Here is a 24,560-nt window from a genome sequence, read left to right as displayed (position 1 = left end):
CTGCCTGATTAGTGCTAATGTTTGACAACCTAATGTTATTTTAGCTAAGACAGTCCAAGATTAGGGATTATTGGGGGTGTTAAACCAGCCCCTATCACATGCTCCCCTTAACACAGCCCTTTATACTGTGAATCAGGTGATAAGGCAGTACATTCACAGCTCCTATTTGCCCCATAATATCATACACTAGCACAAGTATTCTTGAGGTGGAACACAATTAGTAGACTTATAGCTGTGACATAAGTGTTCTAAAGGGAAAGCGCTGTGTAATAACTTTAAAATCTGCATTTAACCAGCATGTATAGCCAATCAACACAACATGTATACAAGACAATTTTCAAAATGCAGTATTACAGGTGTTTTACCCTTGCTTTAAATGAAGACAGGCAATTGCAATATTAGCATTTGGTATGATCTCACAAAAGCAGGAATCCCATCCAACTGTATGGTATATTTCACTGTACTGATTTTTCTAGACACAGCCTGCCTTTCAACATGCTGTTCTTGTAGAAGTGAAATCTCTTGGAAAAAGTATAGCATTTAATATTAATGTAAAGGTAGACTGCTACTGAGGGTCAAACCCTAAAGTGAGGATGGGGTGGGTAGAATTGAAGTGCAGATGTACAGTTTTGCTGTAGAGTACCTCCAACATTAAAATTGTGAATTAGTACTGACTGAAAGGCCCAGGACTGAATCAACATGTGTTTGTACAGTTGCAGTGCTCCCCTTTATAATGCTGCTTTTATCTTGCAAGGCATTAAATTAATTTGCACCATCGTATTTAAATGATCTTTTAACACTATATATTCCTAGATGCCCACTCCGATCAAAAACAGGTAGTAGAGCATTAATAGGGCCCCAAAACTCTGGAATGATCTGCCTAGCTCTGTAAGGGAAGCACAGTGTCACTGCTTTTAAAACAAGATTAAAAACACACTTTTATAATTGAGTGTTTTTATGCTTAAAATTATGTTGCTTTTATTTTCTGCCTTGTTTTACTGTTCTATGTGTTTCTTTAGTTTTTATTGCATTTCTTGCATTCTTTTATAAACGTTTGTCAGTTTTTATTCACGTGAAGCGCTTTATAGCGGTTTTTATTATGAAAGGTGCTACATTAAAAAACAAAGATTATTATTGTACTGCAGAACCAGTTGTGAATCAGCAGTATTGTTGCTTCTAGTTACCCCACATGCAAATCGAGTAGCACTTTCAACACAAAACTAAGGAGTACTATATACAAAAAAAAACTAATTCCACAGGGGAAATTGACTTTTAGCAAATAATTGGTCAATCATTTAGAATGGCCAAAATAACCACTTGAACTAAATTGACTAATTGACAAAATACTTGAACAACAGTCACTGGGCCACAATAATTGGAGGACTGTGAGCTCAACGACAAACCTGCCAGCCTATTCACCTGTGTCATTTGTCTTACGTTCACCTTTCTTAATAGCATACTTGATGCCTGAATCTACAGTAAATGTTGGCTAGATAGATGGGTTTAAAATAGCTACGACAACTAACGCTAATTGGTCATCTTGCTGACCTAAGTGCTGGAACTGTTAAACATGAGAGAACTTTTCTCATAGTCCACGTAAAGATTATGTGATGCACGCAATAACAAATTGATCAGGTGCGTACAGCAATATTGAAAGTAACTAAACAAGGCTAGTGTCTGGATCTCCCACCAATATGCAGTAAATATGTAGTTAATATAACTGCCCCTCACATGACATGCTACTTTATTATATCCCTGACCATAACATGTAGGTTTGGTGGTCTGGTGGTTAAAGACAAGGGCTCGATACCAGAAAGTCCATGGTTCAAATCCTGGGTCAGCCACTCACTGTGTGTGACCCTCAGCAAGTCCCTTAATCTCCTTGTGCTCCGTCCTTTGGATGAGACATAAAACTGAGGTCCTATTGTAAGTGACTCTGCAGCAGCAGCTGTGATGCATTGTTCACCCCCTTAGTCTCTGTAAGTACCTTTGGATAAAGGTGTCTGAATAAGCGCCAGCCTGAGCCTTCGTGCTGCAGCAATACCCCTCTCAGATCACATTTTAAACCTGCACACAATGCACCTGACCCATGTCATGACAATCCGACGAAGACCTTCCCTTCATGAATGCTATGTGTACAGCGCGTCTGCTGCGCGCTGAGGTCACTTCCTGGATGGAGTAGCGCCGGTTGATTCTCTTTAGTGTTTGCCCTGTTCGCCTGTTTCTCATCACAACACCAACAATTAATTTAAAAAAAGAAAACTTAAAATAGACCAGAATCAGATAAAAACTCACGCACCTCAGCTCATGGATTAAGGAACATTTAGCCGTGGGACTGAAGGACAAAGAGGTGAGGTCAAGACGTTTTTAAATGTCACATTAGCAGTCACAGTGTGTATTTGGAGTCTATCTGCACTGAAATCACATACAGTTCATAATCATAGACAACCTTACATTTGTGTTTGTTTTACCCCTAATAAAATGAAGACGCTGTAATAACCATGTGCTGAAGAAAGTAAGCATTACTGCGAGGCTAATAAGGGAATAATGTGATTTTATTATAATTGGTGTAATGTAACCTTGTGCTGCTGTTGTTTTGTATGTATTATTATTACCAAACAGTGCAACACGATACCTTGTATAGTGTTGCTTTAGTGTAGACTTTATTGTATTTTATTATTTTTACGTTGACATGGTTATAGAGCAATGCCATCGTTGTCAATTTCTTAAACAGGACCATTCGAGTCATTCGTTGCTATTGCTTGCTGAAGTTGGCGAGTATGTGTTAATGCCTTATTGTTGCTCAGTATGGATGGTACCTACTTTAATTTTTGTAAAAAATGGTAAATGAAACGTCGCAGAATATAACTATTAAATTATGCACAGTATACGGTACAACAAGGTCTTGAGGTGTTCAGTGTAGCGGTTGTTTGTCGTAAATATGTAATTGTTTTTAAAAGTGTAATCGGGGGACAATTTAAAAACGCCGCTTTTGTGAGTTAGCAATGTTTGTGGTTTTTGAAGTACTTGTCATATCGCAGTTCATTTCAATTTCAGCATGCAGGCTTCATTAACGAGACTAGGCCGCAGCGCCACTCTTGCACGTATTGTTTGAAGGCACAGTAAAAACAGTTCTTCAGATAAATTAAACTAACATATGTGTTGTGCGTCGAGATAAACTGGTTTGCGTTTGATTTGCGACTTCCTTTTTTTGTCCTGTCGTTGTATGTGCATGCTTTCATCACTTCAATGTTAAATTCAGTAGTGTTTTCTCATTTTAAAATGTTACAGGCTACTAAACGTTGTTAATCCTTTAATTGAAGCCATTTCAAGTAGATGTCACTGATTTCGGATGATACATTGCGTCAGACAGTACGGTAGCAGCCTAATCAGAACTGATAGAATCAATGCAAACTATTGTACTTGACAACAAGCATTAATGGCTCCAATTGTTAAAATGACATGTAAAAACATCAAGGCGTTTCTTAAACTCAGTGACATTTGTAGTCTGCCTCCTTATTTAGTTTTGCTTTTATATAGTAGGTCTACTTTTGCTTCATCCCACGATTTAATAGTACAGCAGCTGCTGTCTTACTGTTAAAGGTTCTGAATGCAAGCGATTCTGCATGAGCAAACTGGAATGTCAGTGAGCTGGTACATTGGTACTGCAAACTGGAATGTCAGTGAGCTGGTACACTGGTACTGCAAACTGGAATGTCAGTGAGCTGGTACATTGGTACTGCAAACTGGAATGTCAGTGAGCTGGTACACTGGTACTGCAAACTGGAATGTCAGTGAGCTGGTACACTGGAATGTCAGTGAGCTGGTACTTTTGTACTGCAAACTGGAATGTCAGTGAGCTGGTGTCTTGGTACTGGAGCTAGTGCTGACACAACAGATGTTTAAAATTCTGATCAAGAACAAGCAGAATCAGTAAATAAGTTATCAACCTTTTTGATTGAATAGTATATTGAAAAGCAAATAACTGCAATTCGTATTCAATTGAATACTTATAAAGGTAAAGTTGCATTCTTGCATCTACTGGGATCTCCGTTGGCATCAATTTGTTTTTCAGTCTGGCAGTGAAAGACCACAATTGTATTGTTGGAATAGGCTGTGTGTGTGCTTTGAACTCTGTGTAGGTAATGGGTTATTAGTTCGGAATTTGCTTATGGAAAGGGATCAAACCTTTTTTTTTTTTTTACTTTGGATAAGATGCTCGCACAGCTTCACCTGCCAATTTCAGTTTTAAAAGGGTGTGTGGTTGTGATTATTTTTTAAACAAGTCATTCGTCACGCATTTCATGTTTAAATTGACTAAAACTAATGTGACAATGTAATTTCCTTATACAAGCAGTAAGAGAATGACATTATTTTGCTAGTTTCAGTGAACATGCACACTAATAGATAAAGGAGTCGGATTCAAGACTTGCTGATTTCATTTCTGAAACGTCTACATTTTATTGAAAGTTGGTGAACAGGATAAAATGCATCAGTGCAAAATAACTTTAGTTTTAAGCATACAGTACTTGATATGAACAAAAGGATATGGTGTCGGTCACAAAATACACATTGCAGAGTGTTTGAAAAGATTATAGTCTTCCAAGTGGGTAAAATCCTGAGATCCCAGCATTTTCATACCAGCAAGGGAGAAAAAAATGATTGTGGAATTTTAAGGTCTTAGATTTTAATTAAAAAGCAGTGCATGTCCTGATTCCGTTCCCAAGCAGTCATTCGGTTTGGCCACTGGCTTCTGTCTCTATGAACCACAGACTCTTTCAGATGTTTGTTTATCCAAACTGTGTGGTGTGGGGTTTCAACAAGGTAACAGGATTTGGAGTCGCAATGAAATTGGACAGCTGAGAGATTCTACTTGTCATATAACTGGATTTTACATGAGTAATAATTTTCTTACCTATAGCGTTACTGATCCCCATTTCTTGTGTTTAATATATTTGACTAGAGAGAAAAGAAAAAAAAAAAAAAAAGGCTTTTGAATTGTGGTACCTACCGTAGCCTCTTCAATTCCAATTTATGAAACAAGCAACCAAAAAAACAAACACGACCACAATGAAAACAGGATCAGGAATGGTTTTGTGTAAACTGCTGCTGTGTTTCATTATCTTGTGTGCTTTGTTTCAGGTAGAGCTTTGCTGTCTCTCTCAAACCTGCACTGAACCCCCTCTGCTGTGCGCCGTGAAGCTCTTGAAACTGGAAGCTGATATGTCACAAATTCAGGTCCAGAACTCTTCCCCCGCCCTCCTGTCTGCTGGGAGCCCCATGCAGAGCACTCCTCAGCCCCTGAATCCTGCTGTCTACCAGTCTGTAATGAGTATCCCTTCTGCTTGTGGGCCTCTGCCCTCTGAAAACGCCGGCCATCCTATCAAAAACTCTGCCCTCCCCTCTGCTTCTGCCACTCCCATCAATTCAGCTGCAGGTACTGGTGTCTTTTTGTGTTCTTTTTGTTTTTTGGGAGGAATTTTGATGCTCATGAAACGTTGCTGGTTTGGCAGCACTTTGACCACAGAGCAGAGGCAATTTAGCTTTCCCTGAAGACTGCTAAAGTTATTTTGAAATTATAGCAATCCACAAAAAGTAAAGAGTTAACATTTGGATAATTTTGGGTGATTTACAGTCCCTTCAGAATCTGATATTTGAATATGTGATGGTTATCTTAAGTGACAAAAGCTGTCTTTCCTGTGAATATAGAAATTGCTACTCTGGGTATTTTATATTGGGTGCCCCACATTCCAGAATTTCCCATAAACATCTTGCTTATCTACTCTTCAAGAAATCATGTTTGAGCGTGGGCCTGACACTTGTTAAGAAAACATGTGAGATGAGTACAAGGATTTATTTTGCATAATTGATTTTACAGTCCTGTCAAGCAGTGCCTGTAGTAAAATCATGAACAAAGACACACAGTGTGCATTATAAATGGCATTGCCACAAAACCAAATTGCAATTTTAGAGATGTAAACCCATCATAAGGGCTTGGGGCCATTTAATGCATGGTAACAGGTGCATAAAAAGCACAACAGGGTTATTGAAGGTTAAGCTACTCGCTGTGAAAATGCCAGTTATAGGCTGGGGTGTAAGCTCTGAGCAGGCACACAGGACAGTTCAAAGAAGCTACGTTTACCCCTCTGAATTGACTTCCCCTGTGCAAAGAAGCCAGTGGGCCAATCCATATTAATGAGTTCCATAAATTCCATAAGTCATCGGTATCAGAGCCCAGGTCCGTTATGATCCCATCCGCAAAATTCTTGGGCTTGCCATTTAGTCTGAGATTCGTGGCTTTATTGTAACTGTTTTGTTCTACAGAAGAACAGTTACCAGTAACTGTCATTGCATAGCAGTTTGATCTATTCCTGGTTTTACTATGAGTTTAATAAGACACACCTAAGCTTGTGACCTGTACACTGGATAACCAAGCTTGTAGTGAAATCTGGAATGGGTGAAACTGCAATGCAATAGGAGTGTTGTTTCCATCCCTGAGTTACCATTTATTTGTTTACACTAGCTGAACAAATTTTTGCAAAACTGTACCAACCTTGGTTTGTGAAACAGGAGGAAAGTTATCACCTGCTAAGTCCTGATTTGTGATACTGGCCCCGGGGGTCAGAGTTTTATATCATACCAAATCTGCTCGGGAACTTATATATAGTGTCATTAGTCTCACGTGGCTCTTTAATTGATTACCTGCTGGAGGAGATCAAGCATCAGCAGGGAGAAGGGGAGGGGTTTCCCTCCACCAGATACATCCTAGGCCTGATACATCCTAGGCCTATCTGAAATGTATTGGAACAAGGTCAGAGAGTGCATTTGAATTTTCCCTCACCAAATAGCAGAATTCCTTGCCTGTTTAACATTCCCTCTCAAAACAGGTGCTACTGACCCTCATTTATTATGCAATAATAAATAGTAATTGGTTGGATGTTCTGCCACCTGTTTTTTTAGTTCCTCTGTTTATGAAACTATTTCTTACAGTAAAGAACTTTTGTTCTCTTTTTTACAGTTCCTAACATGGCAAACCCCAAAGAGAAAACCCCAATGTGTCTCGTGAATGAGTTAGCCCGCTTTAACAAGATTCAGCCTCAGTACAAACTTTTGAGTGAGCAAGGACCAGCTCATTCCAAGGTAAATCGCTTTTATAAAAATAAATAAATAAAAACACGAAAGAGCAGGGTTTTCAGCATAAGGGGTGACACGTTTATTTTTAAAGGACTGAACTGGGTTTTGTTGAACCTACCTTCAAATGTAATTCACAATGCTAGGCATAGATCAAACTTCAAGTGGCAGCCTGGATTGGATTTCTGAAAGATGCACTCCTATGCTCTGTTTTCAGTCACCCATCTCTATCCTGTTCAATTGGATTGACATTATTACTACACAGGAACGTCATTGAAAACTGATCAAGGACTGTTAACTTAACATTAACCAGTTCCTTTTGAGCGCTAGATCATTCTGTGCTGGAATCCAAACCTCAAAGCTGGCATAGCGTTGGTAACATTAAATAGATGTTATTAATAAAAAGATGCCTGTACTGTAAATTCTCAACATAAACTAAGCAGTAACAGTGTATTGAGACCTGTCAGTCCTAGATTTAACAGGCTTATTACATTGCCATATGTTTTGACTTAACTCAGACTTTCTAGTGATTCTCCAGAAAGAAATGAACCCTTTGGCATGTGGTTTTGGTGTCAGCGAAACCTCGTGGTTTAAAACATGTCAGTTTATTAGTACAAGCCATTTATTGGAATACACTACACTTTGTGTCCTAATATGCAGAAATATCTCTGCATTTGAGAAATCTTATCGCCTTATGCTCGTCAAAATAGTCCCATTTATTCCATTTAAAATTACATAATTCATCAAGCTATTGCAAAAGTCACTGAATCTTTTATCACAGAACTCCTTCAGCAGTACAAGCAGGGTGTGGAATGAAGCTTTGACAGGATGGAAATAAGACTTCCTTTGCATAGCAGTTTGATCCATTCCTGGTTTTACTAATACATTTTTAATAAGACGCACATGAGTTTGTTAACTATACACTGTGGCTAATCAAGCTCGTTGTAAATCCTGCAATGGGTGAAACTGCTATGCAATAGCAATCTTATTTCCATTTCCAGCGAATAATCCCAAAGTAATGTAAACAAACTGAAGCATCAATGACGTCCAGGCATGTTACTTCATCAAGAAGTAGAAGACCAAACTTTGGAATCCCGTATTAAAGCTGACTGCAGGGAGTGGTGTTTTCATGCGATACTGAGTCTCAGTCCCTGCAGTTGAACCCTCCCCCACCCCCACAGGTGTTTTCAGTGCAGCTGACTCTGAACGAACAGCATTGGGAAGCTGAGGGAACCAGCATTAAGAAGTCTCAGCATGCAGCAGCCGCCAGGGCCCTGGCAGAAACCACGCTCCCAAAGCCCAGTGTCCGCCCTCCTCGCAACACAGGCAAGAATCCAGGTAACCTGGGCAAGTCCTGAGCATGGTGGGGTCCAGAGAACTCTGCTCAGCGTTTTCATACTCCAACAAATGAGAAAAATGGACCAAGATCATTAGTTTGCCAACACCCCTGTGGTAAAAAAAAAAAAAAAAATCGTAATTTCAATTTGAAACCATGAATGAAATAGGGAAAACAAGATTAAAATTCATTCAAATGAATAAATATTTACTACTATTGGGACAAGGTATTTTTATCAGTATAATATTTATTTGTACATGAGCCAAAGCATATTTTAAATATACAGCACCCATAAGATAGCACCTATAGGAACTTAAGATCTGATCATCTGTGACTACAGAATTGTCCATCATAAAACAAAATATATATACAGTACTGTGCAAGTTTTAGGCAGGTGTGAAAAAATGCTGTAAAGTAAGAATGCTTTCAAAAATAGACATGTTAATAGTTTATATTTATCAATTAACAAAATGCAAAGTGAGTGAACAGAAGAAAAATCTACATCAAATCAACATTTGGTTTGACCACCCTTTGCCTTCAAAACAGCATCAATTCTTCTAGGTACACTTGCACACAGTTTTTGAAGGAACTCGGCAGGTAGGTTGGCCCAAACATCTTGGAGAACTAACCACAGTTCTTTTGTGGATTTAGGCAGCCTCAGTTGCTTCTCTCTCTTCATGTAATCCCAGACAGACTCGATAATGTTTTGATCAGGGCTCTGTGGGGGCCATACCATCACTTCCAGGACTCCTTGTTCTTCTTTACGCTGAAGATAGTTCTGCGTATACTCGCTGTATGTTTGGGGTCGTTGTCATGCTGCAGAATACATTTGGGGCCAATCAGATGCCTCCCTGATGGTATTGCATGATGGATAAGTATCTGCCTGTTCTTCTCAGCATTGAGGAGACCATTAATTCGGACCAAATCCCCAACTCCATTTGCAGAAATGCAGCCCCAAACTTGCAAGGAACCTCCACCATGCTTCACTGTTGCCTGCAGACACTCATTCGTGTACCGCTGTCCAGCCCTTCGGCGAACAAACTGCCTTTTGCTACAGCCAAATATTTCAAATTTTGACTCATCAGTCCAGAGCACCTGCTGCCATTTTTCTGCACCCCAGTTCCTGTGTGTTCGTGCATAGTTGAGTCGCTTGGCCGTGTTTCCACGTCGGAGGTATGGCTTTTTGGCCGCAAGTCTTCCATGAAGGCCACTTCTGACCAGACTTCTCCGGACAGTAGATGGGTGTACCAGGGTCCCACTGTTTTCTGCCAGTTCTGAGCTGATGGCACTGCTGGACATCTTCTGATTGCGAAGGGAAGTAAGCATGATGTGTCTTTCATCTGCTGCAGTAAGTTTCCTTGGCTGACCACTGCATCTACGGTCCTCAACGTTGCCCCTTTCTTTGTGCTTCTTCAAAAGAGCTTGGACAGCACACCTGGAAACCCCTGTCTGCCTTGAAATTTCTGCCTGGGAGAGACCTTGCTGATGCAGTATAACTACCTTGTGTCTTTTTGCTGTGCTCAGGCTTGCCATGGTGTATGACATTTGACAGTAAACTGTCTTCAGCAACCTCACCTTGTTAGCTGAGTTTGGCTGTTCCTCACCCAGTTTTATTCCTCCTACCTAGCTGTTTCTGTTTCAGTTAATGATTGTGTTTCAACCTACACATTGAATTGATGAAAATTAGCACCTGTTTGTTATTGTTTAATCATACACCTGACTATATGCCTACAAAATCCCTGACTTTGTGCAAGTGTACCTAGAAGAATTGATGCTGTTTTGAAGGGAAAGGGTGGTCACACCAAATATGGATTTGATGTAGATTTTTCTTCTGTTCACTCACTTTGCATTTAGTTAATTGATAAATATAAACTATTAACATGTCTATTTTTGAAAGTATTCTTACTTCACAGCATTTTTTCACACCTGCCTAAAACTTTTGCACAGTACTGTATATACACATAAAAAATAGTTTGCCTATCAAGGTTGAAAAAGAGATTCTCACAGCGTAGAAATGCTGTTCTGTCGGAGGCAAGGTGGTGCAGCAGGCAAATTAATTGGTTTTTTTAAATTTCTTTTGTGATCCGTGTAACAAAACTACCCCATTTTCTGACTGTTAGGCCACTTTGCTTGAGAGCGGTCCAGGATTGAATGGCAGAAAGGGGCTGCTCAGGTCAGGATTGAGGTGCACACTCGCTTGCAGAGCTGTGTGGGGAAGCTCCTGTGGATCATGGTGCCTCATCGTATTCAGTTACGCTGTCCCTCACCTTTCAAGAGCACAAAATTCACCACCCCAAAAATGTGATGATCCAGGCTTGGTTTTAATGCTTGCAGAATGATGAAGCTGTAATGTTTAGTCCTGTGCTTTCTTCTACAGACAGTGTGACCCACACAGTGGAGCTAAATGCACTCTGTATGAAACTTGGAAAGAAGCCCATTTACAAGCCCACTGACTCTTATCATGGAATGAGGCCCAATTTCAACTACAATGTTAGGCCCCCTGGCCCCTATCCAAGGTAAGTAGTAATACTCACAGTAACACAGACGACAAAGACTTCAAGTCAACAAATATCTGTTTTTTTTTTTTCCTTTTCTTAGGGTAAAGTTATGAGTATATATTTTAGGTACCGTTGATTGTTTTTAAAAGTTTTAAACTTTCCCTGTTTTGTTTTTGTTCCAGGTACTACTATCCATTCTCTTCAGCAGGGCCAGTGCTGTACCAGATGGAACTGTCAATTGGGGGGCAGCTGTTCCATGGCAAAGGAAGAACCAGACAAGCTGCAAAGCACGACGCAGCCGCCAAAGCGCTGAAAGCCCTTCAGAAAGAACCCCTACTGGAAAAGGATCTCGAGGTGACAGCTCTGGCCATTTTAATAACCAAACATCATTTCCACTGTCCCCTTTTCATCTTCATGGAGTCATAGGCTACCACATCTCATAAAATAATTTGCACACTAAATACATTTGAAAAGAACAGAAAAGTGGGATATGAGCTAACTGGAATAGTTGTGCAGTATATCTAAATCCCACTGAGATCAGTAGACAGGGATTATCAAAAGACAGTTTAAATGACTTCACTGTCCCATCTTCCCCCCTCCTGGAACCTTTTTAAGCTTGGAACACACTGCCTACTTATTTTACCATTTACCGCTTTGACCTTACTTCATAGGTGTTCATTGGTGTTAGTGTTAAAATGCAATACTGTAAAAGTGTGGAAGTGACATCACAGCATTTGACTGCTATGCTATTTGAAAACTAGTAGAATTACATGGTCCTCAACTAATTGGTTTCCTTTTTATTAATCTGGTCAATATTACATTTTATATATATATATATATATATATATATATATATATATATATATATATATATATATATTAAAATATAGCCTTGTGACTTTTATAAGCGTGTTTGCATCTCAACTTTGCTCATTGATTGATTGTTGGAACCTGACATTTGCTCTATTGGTTTCAATTGAACTTCTTAGCTTTGTGAAGCAGATTTTTTTTATTTAAGCACACAAAAAATATATTCAATCAGTCAAATCAAATTTACATTTAATAGCACATTTTGGAAGTCCAGCCAGATTGCAATCAAGCCTAGAGGTAATGAAGGCATGGATCAAGGTCTCCGCTGCAGACTGTTCCAATAAGAATGGATGCGTGCAATATTTCTAAGATGGCGATCTTGCGATTTAAATTTGAATGTACATTGAAGCGTAATTCAGTATCGAACAGAACTCCATGATTTTCCATAACAGTAAAGCAGCAATTTCCCAAGGTCGCACTTAATAGAGAGAGAGAGAATTTTTATGAGATCCAACACACACAATCTCCGTTTTGTTAACATTCAGTTGTAAAAAAATTTTGGCATATCCAGTTTTGAATCACGGTAAGACACTCTGACAGCACTGAAACCGCCCCTGGTAAATGGGGTTTTGTGGAAACATAGTTGAATGTCATCTGTATACATACGGAAGCTAAGGCCCCTATTTTGGAAGAGTCTTCCGAGAGGTATGTGGCAAAGTGGTACGTGAATACAGGCGAGTGCAGTGCAGAGCGGATTAATCACAGACAATAATTAACAGGTGCAAGGGTGTTTATTGAAATTACGTCAATATCCAGAGCCTTATGGCAAACACTGGTAAATAATAATTGATGGAAGTGAGTACAGCGGCGTGTATCACTTCATTTGTAAAAATCCCACGGGTTTGACCCGCAACCAAAAGTCCAATTAAAGACACCAACACTAAACACAAACACAGTTCTTAGTGATAGTGAATAAGTGCTCGTGGTGTATTACTGTTCTCCATGAAAATGCAGGGGTGAAAGTGATGTCCGGGTATATACTGGCTTTCGCTACAGCTCCAGATCATGCTATTGGTAGTCTGTTAAAACACAGACAACAGTTAACAGACACAAGACACAAGACAAAAAATCACGGTTCACCATACAGTAACACAGACTCCTTGTAGGTTTAAAACACTAACCATTTACCAAGGACCAGATTACTTACACTACGCCCCCCTGTTTATCCCCTCGCTCATGACCCCTAGGTTAACGAGCGCATCCGCTCCTCCAGTCCTCGGATGCCATGCCGTCTCCCGTCCAAGTCATTGAACTTGGGTGCCAAAATGACTGACTTCCACCTACCCTCAGGAATAAATTGTCATGCCATTTGATTAAGGGTACTCTGTTCCGTTTACATAGTGCCCTCACAGGTCGGGAGGGAGATCTAACACCAAGAATCATTCAATCTCTGTCACAAGGTAACATATAAATCAGACAGAATGGGACCCAGAATAGAACCTTGGGGTACTCCAGTAGTCAAACCAACAATCTGAGAGGAACAACCCTCATCTGAGAAACATTGGCCATGACCAGTAAGATGGGACCGAAACCAATTTAAGGCGGTACCAGAAATACAGGCTTCATATTCCAGTGATTGTAACAAGATAGGGTGATCTACAGTATCAAATGCTGCGGACAAATCCAATAGAAGCAATACAGAACACGCACCCGAGTCACAGTTTAACAAATGATCATTTAAAACACAGCCAAGAGCAGTCTCAGTGCTAAGAGAAGATCTAAACCCTGATTGAAACTTCTCATAAAGGGCATTTGTAGCCAAAATGTGCCTGCAGCTGTGAAGCAACCACCTGCTCCAGGACCTTAGACAGAAACGGAAGATTTGATATCAGGCAGAAATTTGAAAAAACATTACTGTCAAAATTAGGTTTTTTAAGTAATGGCCTAATCATAGCTAATTTTAAGTTTCTGGAATTTTTCCAGAAGATAAGGATAAATTAATAATATGTAATAAAATAAAACAATGTTGTAAAATTACCATTAGGGGGAGAACAAGCAGCATCAGCATCACGGATAGCTAATATTTTTGACACAAAGGAATCCATATGCTCCTGGCAACAGGCATCGGAAAAGGACCGCAGAGTAGAGTTTACAGGGGTGACAGCATACTAATGGTGGGAAAAAGGACTCTGGAGTTGACTTGATGATATTGGAAAAATGTCTGATTTTCTCAGCCCTTAATCCTTTCTGTATTCCTTTTAGATGCTTGTGCCAGATCTGCTCATGGATTGCTAAGTGGGATTTCTTCCAAGCTTTTTCCAACTTATGAGTTTGATATTTCATAGCCCTTAGCTTGTCTGTGACCCAAAGGGAATTTTTGGAACTACAGCTTGACAGGTCTTAATCTGAGCCAACTCATCAATTATTTCAGAATAAAATGATTATAAGCATTTACACACCAGTTCAGAACTAGCAGAGAGTTTCAAGTTTTGAGACTGCATTACATTTTGAAAAGCTGTTGAAACAACTGCCAGATCCCATCGCCTCCAAGAGCGGTAGGAGATAGGTCGGGCAGCTGACTCAACAGTAGAAACTGAAATCTTAAGTAACAAAAAATGATCAGAAAGACCCAAGTCAGAGACAGAAAAATCTGAACTAGTTAGACCGTGGGCAAAAAACAAATTTCCCTTAATATGAGTGGGTACAGAAACAAACTGCGTGAAATCAAAAGATAATAATCAAGAGTTAAATTCAGCCACCATGGAAGACGTTGGTACGGAAGTTAAATTAGTCACTCATAATGAGTACATATTCAGTTGAGAGACATTTAAAAAAAAAAAAAGCAGATAACTCACTTTGGAAGTCAAGATTTTGTTTAGGAGGTTGATAAACTGTAACAATCTTTAAGGAGTAGTGTGCAGAATGAAACATTTGATATACTCAAAAGAATTAAAAGTATCTGGCTGGTTCAATTGAGAAAGATTTTGGACTAAATTTAAAGCAATTGTTACACCTCCCCCATGGCATTGAACACAATGTGTATGAAAAAATACGTAACCAGGAGGATATGCTTCTACCAATGGGAATAAATCTCTTTCAGTGAGCCAGGCCTCCGTAAGCCCAAGAATATCAGTATGTTTATCAGCGATTGTCATGTAGCACTTTAGCTGCAGCAGAACACGAGCACAAACCCAAGCAGGACGGGGCAAACATATGTGATAATAAAATCAACTTGAGTCAAATAAAAATCGGACATCTTCTAAAATATATAAAAGAAAATATAAAAACCGAGAGAGAAGCGGCAGCCACAATACGCTCGGCATCTGACCGGAAATTCTCACCTGGAACAGTGTGTATTTTCTGGATAATAAGACCAAATTTGTGCTTCTGTAGACAACACATGGTTTACAGATTTTGCTTTTATGAGACAGATCTTTGGTATAGTGTGTCTTTGGTTTAGTGTACTGTATGAATGGCTGTTGAAACTCTGCTAAACATTATTGTAGAGCCCTGGAGTGCTTCAATTTTAGTGCAAACCACCCCCTACAGGTTAAGAACGCAGAAAACTATGAACATGTTGTAGTATAGTAGACCTTCAATTACAAAATTGTAATTCTTGAATATAAAGTAATAAAACAAAATAAAGTAGAATTAATTCGTAAATGTTTACTATAAACGACGCAGTTGAGCTCTATTGTAAAAGTAAAAAACTGTGGCCTTTACCCTTTAGATGTCTTTGATTTAAAGTTTTCAAATTGAAGCCCAGAAAATAAGTTCACATGTGTAACTCAAAGCGATGGCTACTTCTGCACTCGGAAATAGCTGAAAGTAATCGTTCGAGCGTAAGCGCACCTTGTGTTAACAATAGGTGGTGGTTTGTTTTTTTTTGTTTTGGATTTCAGGTCAATGGGGAAGTGCCTTCTGATGAGAACCTTAACAAATCTGAAATCAGCCAAGTATTTGAAATTGCACTGAAGAGGAACATGCCTGTGAACTTTGAGGTGAGTGGCAGGAGTTACTCATTGGTATCGCCATTTCAGACAAACTGTTAAAACCACTTCATGCTTTATTTGCTGGTATCCGCACATCGATTGCTGATAAGTTTCGAAGACATTCTGCACAGCTGTTGCAGAGGACACCATGCCTAAAACTTGTGTTGCCTGATTTGAATTGGCGGTACATTACAAGAGGCCAGTTAGTGTCTTCTGCACTCAGTTTTTATAAATACAGTCACTGTGGTTCTATGTCTTCCAGCACTTGCTGTTTGCTTGTGTTACCCATCTAGACAACTAAGTGCCCCAATATCCCATATGTTGGCCTGGGCATTGTCTTCAGGACCCCTAGTGGCAATCCTTGTTGCCACCTTTGAGTTTTTCAAAAGTTTAGGTGGAAACATTTTAGAAGAGCTGTTTCAGAGACGGCATTAAAATCCAACCATGTCACGCTTTTCCAAAGTTCATCTTTTATTTCCTCTTAGGTGTTGAGGGAGACTGGCCCCCCACACATGAAGAGCTTCATAATGAAAGTATCTGTAGGAGACTTTTCCGGGGATGGGGAAGGCAAGAGCAAAAAGATTGCCAAGAAGAACGCTGCCGCTGCTGTGCTGGAGGAGCTGAGGAAACTATCTCCGCTCCCCAGGGTGGAGAAAGTACATCCCCGTATTAAAAAGAAAACCAGGTCAATAGTCAAGGTAATAAGAGCCTGCAGGAATAATGTGCTGGCTGCTCTGACGTGTAGCATTCCATTCAAATCGCACGTATCGCTGATGTGATTATAAAGTCAGCTGACTGCTTTGCAATGCTGCTGTGGAACAACATTTTATAGGTGTGAGGAATCGCATCTTTCAGTGTTGTGTGTTCTAGTGAAAACGTTACGTTCTGATGTCTATGTGTTATCTCTTCAATGGGAACATGCAGTAACACTTGAAATGTTCTCACTTTATGGCCAACCATCCATAGCCAGCAATACTAGTAGTCTGTCTCTGAGGGTGCAATGTATTTGATATTTTATACTACACAAATTGTCTTTCCTGTGATTAATGAGTGATTAAATAATTTGCTTTAGCTAGTCTGTAGATTTTTGCTAAAGAACATCCTTAAGCTCAGTAGTGATAAACTAGATTCATGCTTTTATGTTTGCCAGTGCTGGAACTGGCTGAGACTGTAGTCCTGTTCCCTTTGATTCCAGTTGCAGACTAGCCCAGAATATGGGCAGGGAATGAACCCCATCAGCCGTCTAGCTCAGATCCAGCAAGCCAAGAAAGAGAAAGAGCCCGAGTACAGCCTGGTCACAGAAAGGGGGCTTCCTCGGCGCAGGGAGTTCATCATGCAGGTCAGGAAGACAATGCTGCTTTATAGTTTATTATTATCCCTTCTACATAAATGTGTTTGGAACGGACATTTTAGATGGATCTAGAGCAGTGGTGAGGTTCAAACAAATATGTTCCCCTTAGAATCCTATTTATCTTGTCAATTCTGAAGATCAATTATTTTCTTTTTGTTATTATTTGTGTATTTAGCAGATGCCTTTGTGCAAGGCGACTTACAGAAACTAATATGTATAACCATAACATGTGCTCAGTTGCAGTGACATGCTTCCCTAAGAAATGTTTTGAAGTTGGAAATGAATTTGGTACGGACATTCCCTTAGAGTGCCCACGACCAGTCCTGTTTAAAGAAACCCATGTCTGCATTGCTAATGTTAAAAATCATCACTGACACTTAAAACACACAGCAAAACTATGCAAACGGATAGTCTTAGTTGGCTATACCAGAGCCATACAATTCTAGATTGCATAAAAATGGGCATGTGAGCCCACATTTTGGTGTGTTAACGAAGACTTGATTCACCCCCCTTTTGTCTCAGGTTCAAATTTGCGACCAAACCGCAGAAGGGATGGGTCCCAACAAGAAGGTAGCTAAGCGCAATGCAGCTGAGAAGATGTTGGAGCTAATGGGATTTAAAGTACCTCAGCCACAGCCCACAAAACCTGCGCTCAAAAATGACGAAAAGGTGAAAAGTGCTCAAATAGAATATATTTTTTATACTGTCTACATTAATCTGGGTAGCAGTTTGGTTTGGAAACTGAACAGATCACCCTACTCTGTCTATAGAGTTCAGTGTCTGTCAAATCCAGCAGGAGTGAAGTGTGGATATCATAGTTCAGCGAATAGAATTCTACTGGGAGAATATACACGTTATGAGGTACAGGCTTCGTATTGGACCTGTGAGCACTGTGGTCCTGTACAACAGTACCACATCTTGGTGGTGGCTCTGTTTTGAAAGAGGTTTATTTCAAGAGAGTGTGCTGTTTCTGTGCTAGGTTCCAGTGAAGAAATCTGGAGATGGAAGAAAAGTGACCTTCTTTGAGCCAGGCTCTGTTGAGGACAGAGCTAGAGGTGGGTGAGAGGGGGCTCTGTTCTCAGTTTTTATTTGTATTATTTATATATTGTGTTTACATTCCTGTGTTTAAAATGGGACATAAATGGGTGAAAATAATATAGCCAAGCCTCACCAGAGTCACTGATTGATACAATTGTGTACAGTTACTAAGAAAGCAAAAAAAAAAGTGGAAGGGTATAGAAGAGTTTAGAACTTATTTAGGTCAGTCAAATCTGTAACCACCAACGAAATTACTGCAATAACTACAATACGTTTTCACAAAACAACTTTTTAGGAAATCGGATGCAATTTCCAGATGAAAAGCAAGTATCTAAATAGGAGGAAATGACTCTCGCATGGGCACTGTCTGTGTCAGCTAAGTGTTTTTTCCTTCCTTGCAGGTAACAAAGAGGATGACTTCCGGATGCCATACATGAGCCACCAGCAGCTTCCAGCTGGGATCCTGCCTATGGTCCCTGAAGTGGCCCAGGCAGTTGGGGTCAGCCAAGTACATCACACCAAAGACTACAGCCGCCCCCCTATCAACCCGGCCAAGACCACCATCACAGCAATGATTGCCAGGGAGCTCCTGTATGGGGGCACCTCTCCTACTGCTGAGACCTTACTGAAGAGCAACAACAACCTGGTGCACTTCCCACACGGGCCGCTCACACGACCCTCCGAACAGCTCGACTTCCTGACCAAAGTGCAGGGGTTGCAGGTACTGGAGCAGAGTCCTTCTGGGAGCTCCCTCAGGGGCTTGCTGGTTATTGGCATTCAGAAAATCAATTGAATCCTGATTGCTTTGTCTCAATCAGAGTAGTCATTCTGCAACACTGGATTGTGTAAAATCTGTCAAGTTAAAATCCTTTGTACAACGGTTTAAACACTTTGCAGTGGCTTTTGTCATGGCACTCGAACCAAGTTGACAGACATAGGGCCCTAGTTTAAGGTTTTAAACTGAATGTGCTTAGGTTGTCAGACTGTCCTTTAACATTTTAAAAAATAAGACATTTTATTTAGTTAAAGCTGTTGCTGATGAGAGGAACAGATAAATAACTGGAGTTAACATTGTAGCAAAAGCTTTGTCAATGAAGAGCCAGTAATATACTTATAATTAAATAACTGAGTACTTAAGCCTGGTCAGTGGTTGAATTTCTGGTTGAAAGTGCCCCAGTTACTTGCCCCTCGTGTTCAAAGCTCTTACAGTCAATACACAACGTCTTGGTTATTTGATTTATTGATCACACAGCGAGTGTGTGTAATTGTTACTCTATTTATTTGGCTGCAAGTGAAGCACAGGATCATTTTGTGTTTTATACAAGTAGATGAATACAAATGCAGTAGGCGCTTTCCCTTGTTTTCCAGGTCGAGTATAAAGACTTTCCTAAAAACAACAAGAACGAGTTTGTGTCTCTGATAAACTGCTCCTCCCAGCCACCCCTGATCAGTCACGGAATAGGAAAGGACGTCGAATCCTGCCATGATATGGTAAGGGGTAGCGTTAGAAAGGGAATTGGGCTTGTGTCTTGTGATCAGTTATCGAAGAAGGCTGTTTCAAATGCAACTTTATTCTGAGAGCACTGATATTTCTTGTCTAGGGGGTTGAGTATATCGAGCTGTGATAAGCCATAGCTGGAATTGATAATACATTTTACAGAACCAGCACCAATTGTTTTTAGGGGTAATCCTGGGATAACTATAGTTAGGTCTAAACCTTGCTATGAAGTATCCTGATGGGCTATAGGTTGATCAGGTTGATCTGCCTCAGAACAGAGTTTTTAAGGATAACTCTTGTATTCTTAGTCCACTGTAGCTGTAATACAGTTTTTTAGGCAGGGTAGTTTTTTTATGTGACTAGCACAGTGTTTTACACTTTCACTGTAAGGACACTTCTTTTACAGGCTGCTCTTAATATACTGAAGCTGCTGTCAGAGCTGGACCAGCAAACTCATGACAGATCTGGAAATGGACCAATTTCTGTGTGAGTGCTTTTTTGTGTATACGGTGGGTTCCGTGGAAAACTTCCCTGGCACCGTGGCACGCTGCGGTACCTCATGGCACGGCACAGTATACCACAGTTCTTATTATTATTCCTGAACAAGATGATCTCTGCTTGGGATTTGTTTAATGCTCCCCTCCCACTCTTGGGTACTGTATTAACAAACGTAGGCTACTGTATTTTTAAAATTCATTTGTTGATCGATAACGAGACTACTAAAGCAGAAAAACCCATGTTAACAAAAAAATAAATAAATAAATTTCCACTGCCCATATTAAATAGTGCTATAAAATGTATTTAAAAAAATAAAATTTCTGCTCATATTAAATCTTATTTAAAAATAAGTTTTAATTAGTAGTTTGTGGTAAAATTTGAATATATAAATAACACGCAAACAAATGTTTATTATGCCAAAAATTTGGGCTTTTTCCCTCATTATTCTATTCCCAACAAAACACAACACAATACAAAACAATACCGGCATATGTTATCGACCTGTTTTATTTGGGTCATTGGTGCAACATTTGATACAAAAGATGGAATTGTTTTGGCCCATATAAATGCTACTCATTATTTTGCATAGAAAGAAAAATACTTTTAACAGGTAATTTTAGACCGTGGTTACATACATTGACAAGTATTAAATTATCGTGCATAGTCTATTTATATTTGAGCTGAAGCAAAGAGCTAGTGTATCTATCTGGTCATCTCTGCAGGAACTTCCTCCAGATAAGGAGGCTCTCACCCACTCCCCAGACAGACAAACGAACCAGCAGTATATTGAACCCTGACCCACTCCCCAGACAGACAGACAAACCAGTAGTCTTACAAGTCTTGCATAACTCCAAGGGAATTTTAGCTGTAGGATCACAGACTCCCACAGGCTCTCTTAAAGCACATTGCCTCTGTGCCTTATGATGGGTTCCCTTATTAAAGTGATTGTAGCGAACAAAATAATTCCATAAATACCTGCTGTGTACTATATTCGTTATATAGGTCTCAGAATGTGCAGTTTTGAAAGAACTAGTATTTTCATGTAAAACATTAAATCTGGTACTGCACTCGGTAAATTAAATCTTTATTGCACATGCTTGGTCAATTCACCTGGTTGGTAAAACTGTCCCCACCCTTTCAAAGGCTTCTTTCCTGTGATTAACCAACCAGCTGCTTCCTCCAATGAATGAATGAATGACTTGCTTCCAGCCAGTAACAAGCTTTAACCCAGGTCATGCTGAGGTCAAACGACAAGTTCAGGTGTAACTGAAAAAAGTCATAACTACTAAGGACTTCCTTTCATCTAAAGTAGCAAAATATGTCGCTAATGAAAATACATGTATGCTAGAACACATTTCTTTTAAAACTACACATTTTAGACTTACTATTTATTTCTTAGCAGACGCCCCTATCCAGGGTAACTTACAATTGTTACAAAATATCACAGTACAAAGTATCACATTGTAAAGTATTGCATTTCAGAATATGACATCACAGGTAAGAGCAGTTGTAAAGTACAATCAACCCAGTAGCAAAAGATCTAGTGTAGCAAATGGAAGTTCAAAGCTGGTAAAATCTGGAATTATTTTGTTAGCTACAATTACTTTAAAGGCATTGCCTCTTGGAATACAGGGAGAGTCACGCCATCGTGACCTAGGGAGGAACATAGGCTGGGAATGGGAAAAAATGTTTCCTAAATGTCTTGCCCTTTATTTGTAGATGTGGAAAACAAGAAATGGAAAGTGAGCGTCTTCTTAAACAGGCTAACTCTAACCCCATGGGACAAACACTGGATGGGACCGCGTGAACGGCTTTTGACTTGAGAAAGGAGGGGAAAAAAGCACCAGAGAAAATCAGAGGCTTACTATTTATGTAACTCAACTGTTTTAGAGGGCTACAGCTAATGAGCCACTGTAGTATCTAAATCATCACAGTTGCTAATCTTTTTTTAAATGTTCAGTTAAACAACTTTTGATTAAAAAATAAAAAGGTTCATATTTTTTTCTCAATGTTTAATTGCATACATTTAGTTTTTTTCCTAGAAATTTAAGTAGTTGATTCAAAGATTAGCTAAATCATATCCAAGTATGTGATTTGCAGTTTACAGAGCGAGTTTTGAAGAGAAACTCTTTTTTTTTTTAAAGTTCGATTTAAGTTTATTAGAATAACATGGGATTTGTTTCTCTAAATCAGTTTTTAACCCCAAGCTTAGTCTTCAAGGAGGGGGCGTTCTTTTGTTGAATTAGCAATGGGTACGGTTCTCCTACTTCAATGCTGGATATGATAAAGCTAAAATTTAAAAAAGCAATTGATTTTCCTTGAGTGCTTTAAGAAAAGTGTGTAACTACATCTCCATGTAGGGCTGAAAAAGTTTTTGTGAATTGTAATGTTTGTGTTGTCATGTGTTTGTTGCTTGCAGCAATGCAGGTGACAAAGTTTCTATTGCATACGGTCCAAGCACGATACCTTCCTGCAGCGTTCTTGTAATGCTTCAGCTTGTCATTGTTAACCATAAACTTTTTTCTCCCCATGGAATGTAAGTAAAACCTGTGTGCTTTATGCACCAAATAAAAATAAAAAAAATGGCTCTACTTTTCTTTTTTTCTTTCACACAATGTGTATAGTTATCTGAACACTTGATTTTAAGCAAATTATAAAGTTGTAGATTTGAGAAGAGGGATTGATCATTTGGAACTTGACAACAAAAAGTAAGTGTTTTTTTGTTGTTAACTGAAGACATTGCTGATCTGAGCAGTTACAATTTGTAGCGTTAATTTCAGGACAATCTAAAGTTATTCCCTGATGCTGTAAAATGTTTCAATTAAATCCAGCAGCAGCTTGCCACAAAAGGTATAGAATCGAGCTCTAAGTAGACAAGGCATGAGCTAAAATGATAGTCACCTTGACTTTATTTTGACTAGAGTTACTATCATATGGGTAGGTTGGATCAGCGTAAATTAGAAGTGCCTTGGATCACTCATTAAAAGTTCTGCTGCAGTCTGTCTCCAGTCCTGTCATTAAATGAAAGGAGTGTTAACTGGTTGGAAGTTGCCTGACACAGAGGGTGCTGGTCTTTGTGCTCCTGCTGGTTTAGTGTGATTAATCAGAGGGGCTAGTTCATCTGATCAGGCTTCAGCAACCCCTACTGGTCAGGTGTGAGTCCAGGCACAGGCTGCTTTCAGTAGCTTGGTAACGTGTTGCTTAGCCGAATTTGCAAATGGATAAATCGCTGCATCCAACATCCTTTTATGCAAGTCACATGTTCTGTTTTTTCAGCTAGACAACTGAGTTTGACCTACTACGAAATAAGCACCTGCTACAGTGATTTGTTGGTGTATTTCTGTATATGAGAACATGTACAGAAATACAAATATAATGGCTAACCCTAAATTAAACAGATTGCTGTATAGCTTGTGCTGTAGTGAGAAGAGGTGTGTGTTCAAATCTCATTACTGACAGATACTAGATTCTCTCCTCTGGAACGCTGTTACCAGTACCAGCGATCTTCCCTATAAACGGATACATGCACTTGTACGATTCCACATTGGCTTTCCACTGTTTAATAGTCTAATTGAGGTTAATGGTTTATAGAATCCGTTGCCGGATAAGTAAAAGAATAACTAAAGACATTAAACAAACAAGTAACAAAGTAGTTGCTGTACACTACAGTGTACATCATGTGCACTTGCAAACATATGATAAAAACCAGCTAGCTCCCAAGGTCTGATCTTGGATCAGTTTACTTGAAAAACACGAACTATCCACTAAAATGTACTGTTATAAACACCACACCACTGCACTCTCAAATAATAATGATGTGTGATTCACAACTCAATAAAAAGCGCAATCCCTAGCTTAGTAGATACATATAAATAATAAAAAAAAAAAACAATGTAATACTTCAAGACTGTGGTGTGGTGTGGTGAGCGTGTAAACTGCTAGGCTACAAGGGCAAGATGCCAGGTATACAGTTCCTATGGAGAATCTGACAGGTATCAGAATGTGACCACAATCATAGCCCTGACCTAGACCACTATGGTCTTCTAATCATAAAAAATCTTCAGCATCCCCAAGCTATTTGTTCATCTGCACATGTCTGGTTTACGATACATGTGGGCAGTGGCCGACAGTACTGCACGGTCATGTCTCATTTCTATCTGAACCAGTCTAAATCTCATCTCGTTCCAATATCAAACTGGGGCTGGATCTGTCTGCATTCTACAATCAACTATCTGCAACTGGACAGTCAAAGAACTAGGGGTGCTGAGGGTCCCTCATATAAAGGGGTTACAGTTTTGTTCAATGGCTTTCAGCACCCCCACTTTAAAAACTGTTCCAGTGCCACTGACTGGTGCTGACTTTATCAGACCCCCTTTGAGCAGATTTGATCTTGATCTACTGCTGCTGG

General features: G+C 39.6%; 1 protein-coding gene across 2 annotated transcripts; it reads left to right on the top strand.

The window, feature by feature from the left end:
- The first annotated feature begins 2,152 nt into the window (after window positions 1-2,152).
- On the top strand, window positions 2,153-22,737 carry LOC121319217 (double-stranded RNA-binding protein Staufen homolog 1-like). 2 transcript variants are annotated; one of them, XM_041256417.1, is made up of 15 exons: window positions 2,153-2,350; window positions 5,143-5,437; window positions 7,019-7,140; window positions 8,313-8,469; window positions 10,845-10,983; window positions 11,148-11,319; window positions 15,678-15,776; window positions 16,253-16,465; window positions 16,963-17,106; window positions 17,641-17,787; window positions 18,098-18,173; window positions 18,558-18,877; window positions 19,525-19,647; window positions 20,061-20,140; window positions 21,872-22,737. In XM_041256417.1, exons 2-15 carry the CDS (start codon window positions 5,224-5,226, stop codon window positions 21,957-21,959), a joined length of 2,094 nt encoding a protein of 697 aa, XP_041112351.1. In that variant the 5' UTR covers window positions 2,153-2,350; window positions 5,143-5,223; the 3' UTR covers window positions 21,960-22,737. The 2 variants fall into 2 exon arrangements, with proteins under 2 accessions (XP_041112351.1, XP_041112353.1); XM_041256419.1 differs by lacking the exons at window positions 7,019-7,140; window positions 8,313-8,469.
- The last annotated feature ends 1,823 nt before the right edge of the window (window positions 22,738-24,560 follow it).

This window comes from Polyodon spathula, chromosome 8 (genome assembly GCF_017654505.1).
Source record: "Polyodon spathula isolate WHYD16114869_AA chromosome 8, ASM1765450v1, whole genome shotgun sequence".
Lineage (NCBI taxonomy): Eukaryota > Metazoa > Chordata > Actinopteri > Acipenseriformes > Polyodontidae > Polyodon > Polyodon spathula.
This window is presented reverse-complemented; position numbering and strand designations above follow the sequence as displayed.

Bases quoted from the DNA above. Each gene is read 5' to 3' on its own strand.
- LOC121319217 (XM_041256417.1), top strand. From the start codon at position 5,224: ATGTCACAAATTCAGGTCCAGAACTCTTCCCCCGCCCTCCTGTCTGCT. The intron at 10,984-11,147 runs GTAAGTAGTAAT...TTTTTGTTCCAG, and splicing joins CCCCCTGGCCCCTATCCAAG to GTACTACTATCCATTCTCTT. The intron at 15,777-16,252 runs GTGAGTGGCAGG...ATTTCCTCTTAG, and splicing joins ACATGCCTGTGAACTTTGAG to GTGTTGAGGGAGACTGGCCC.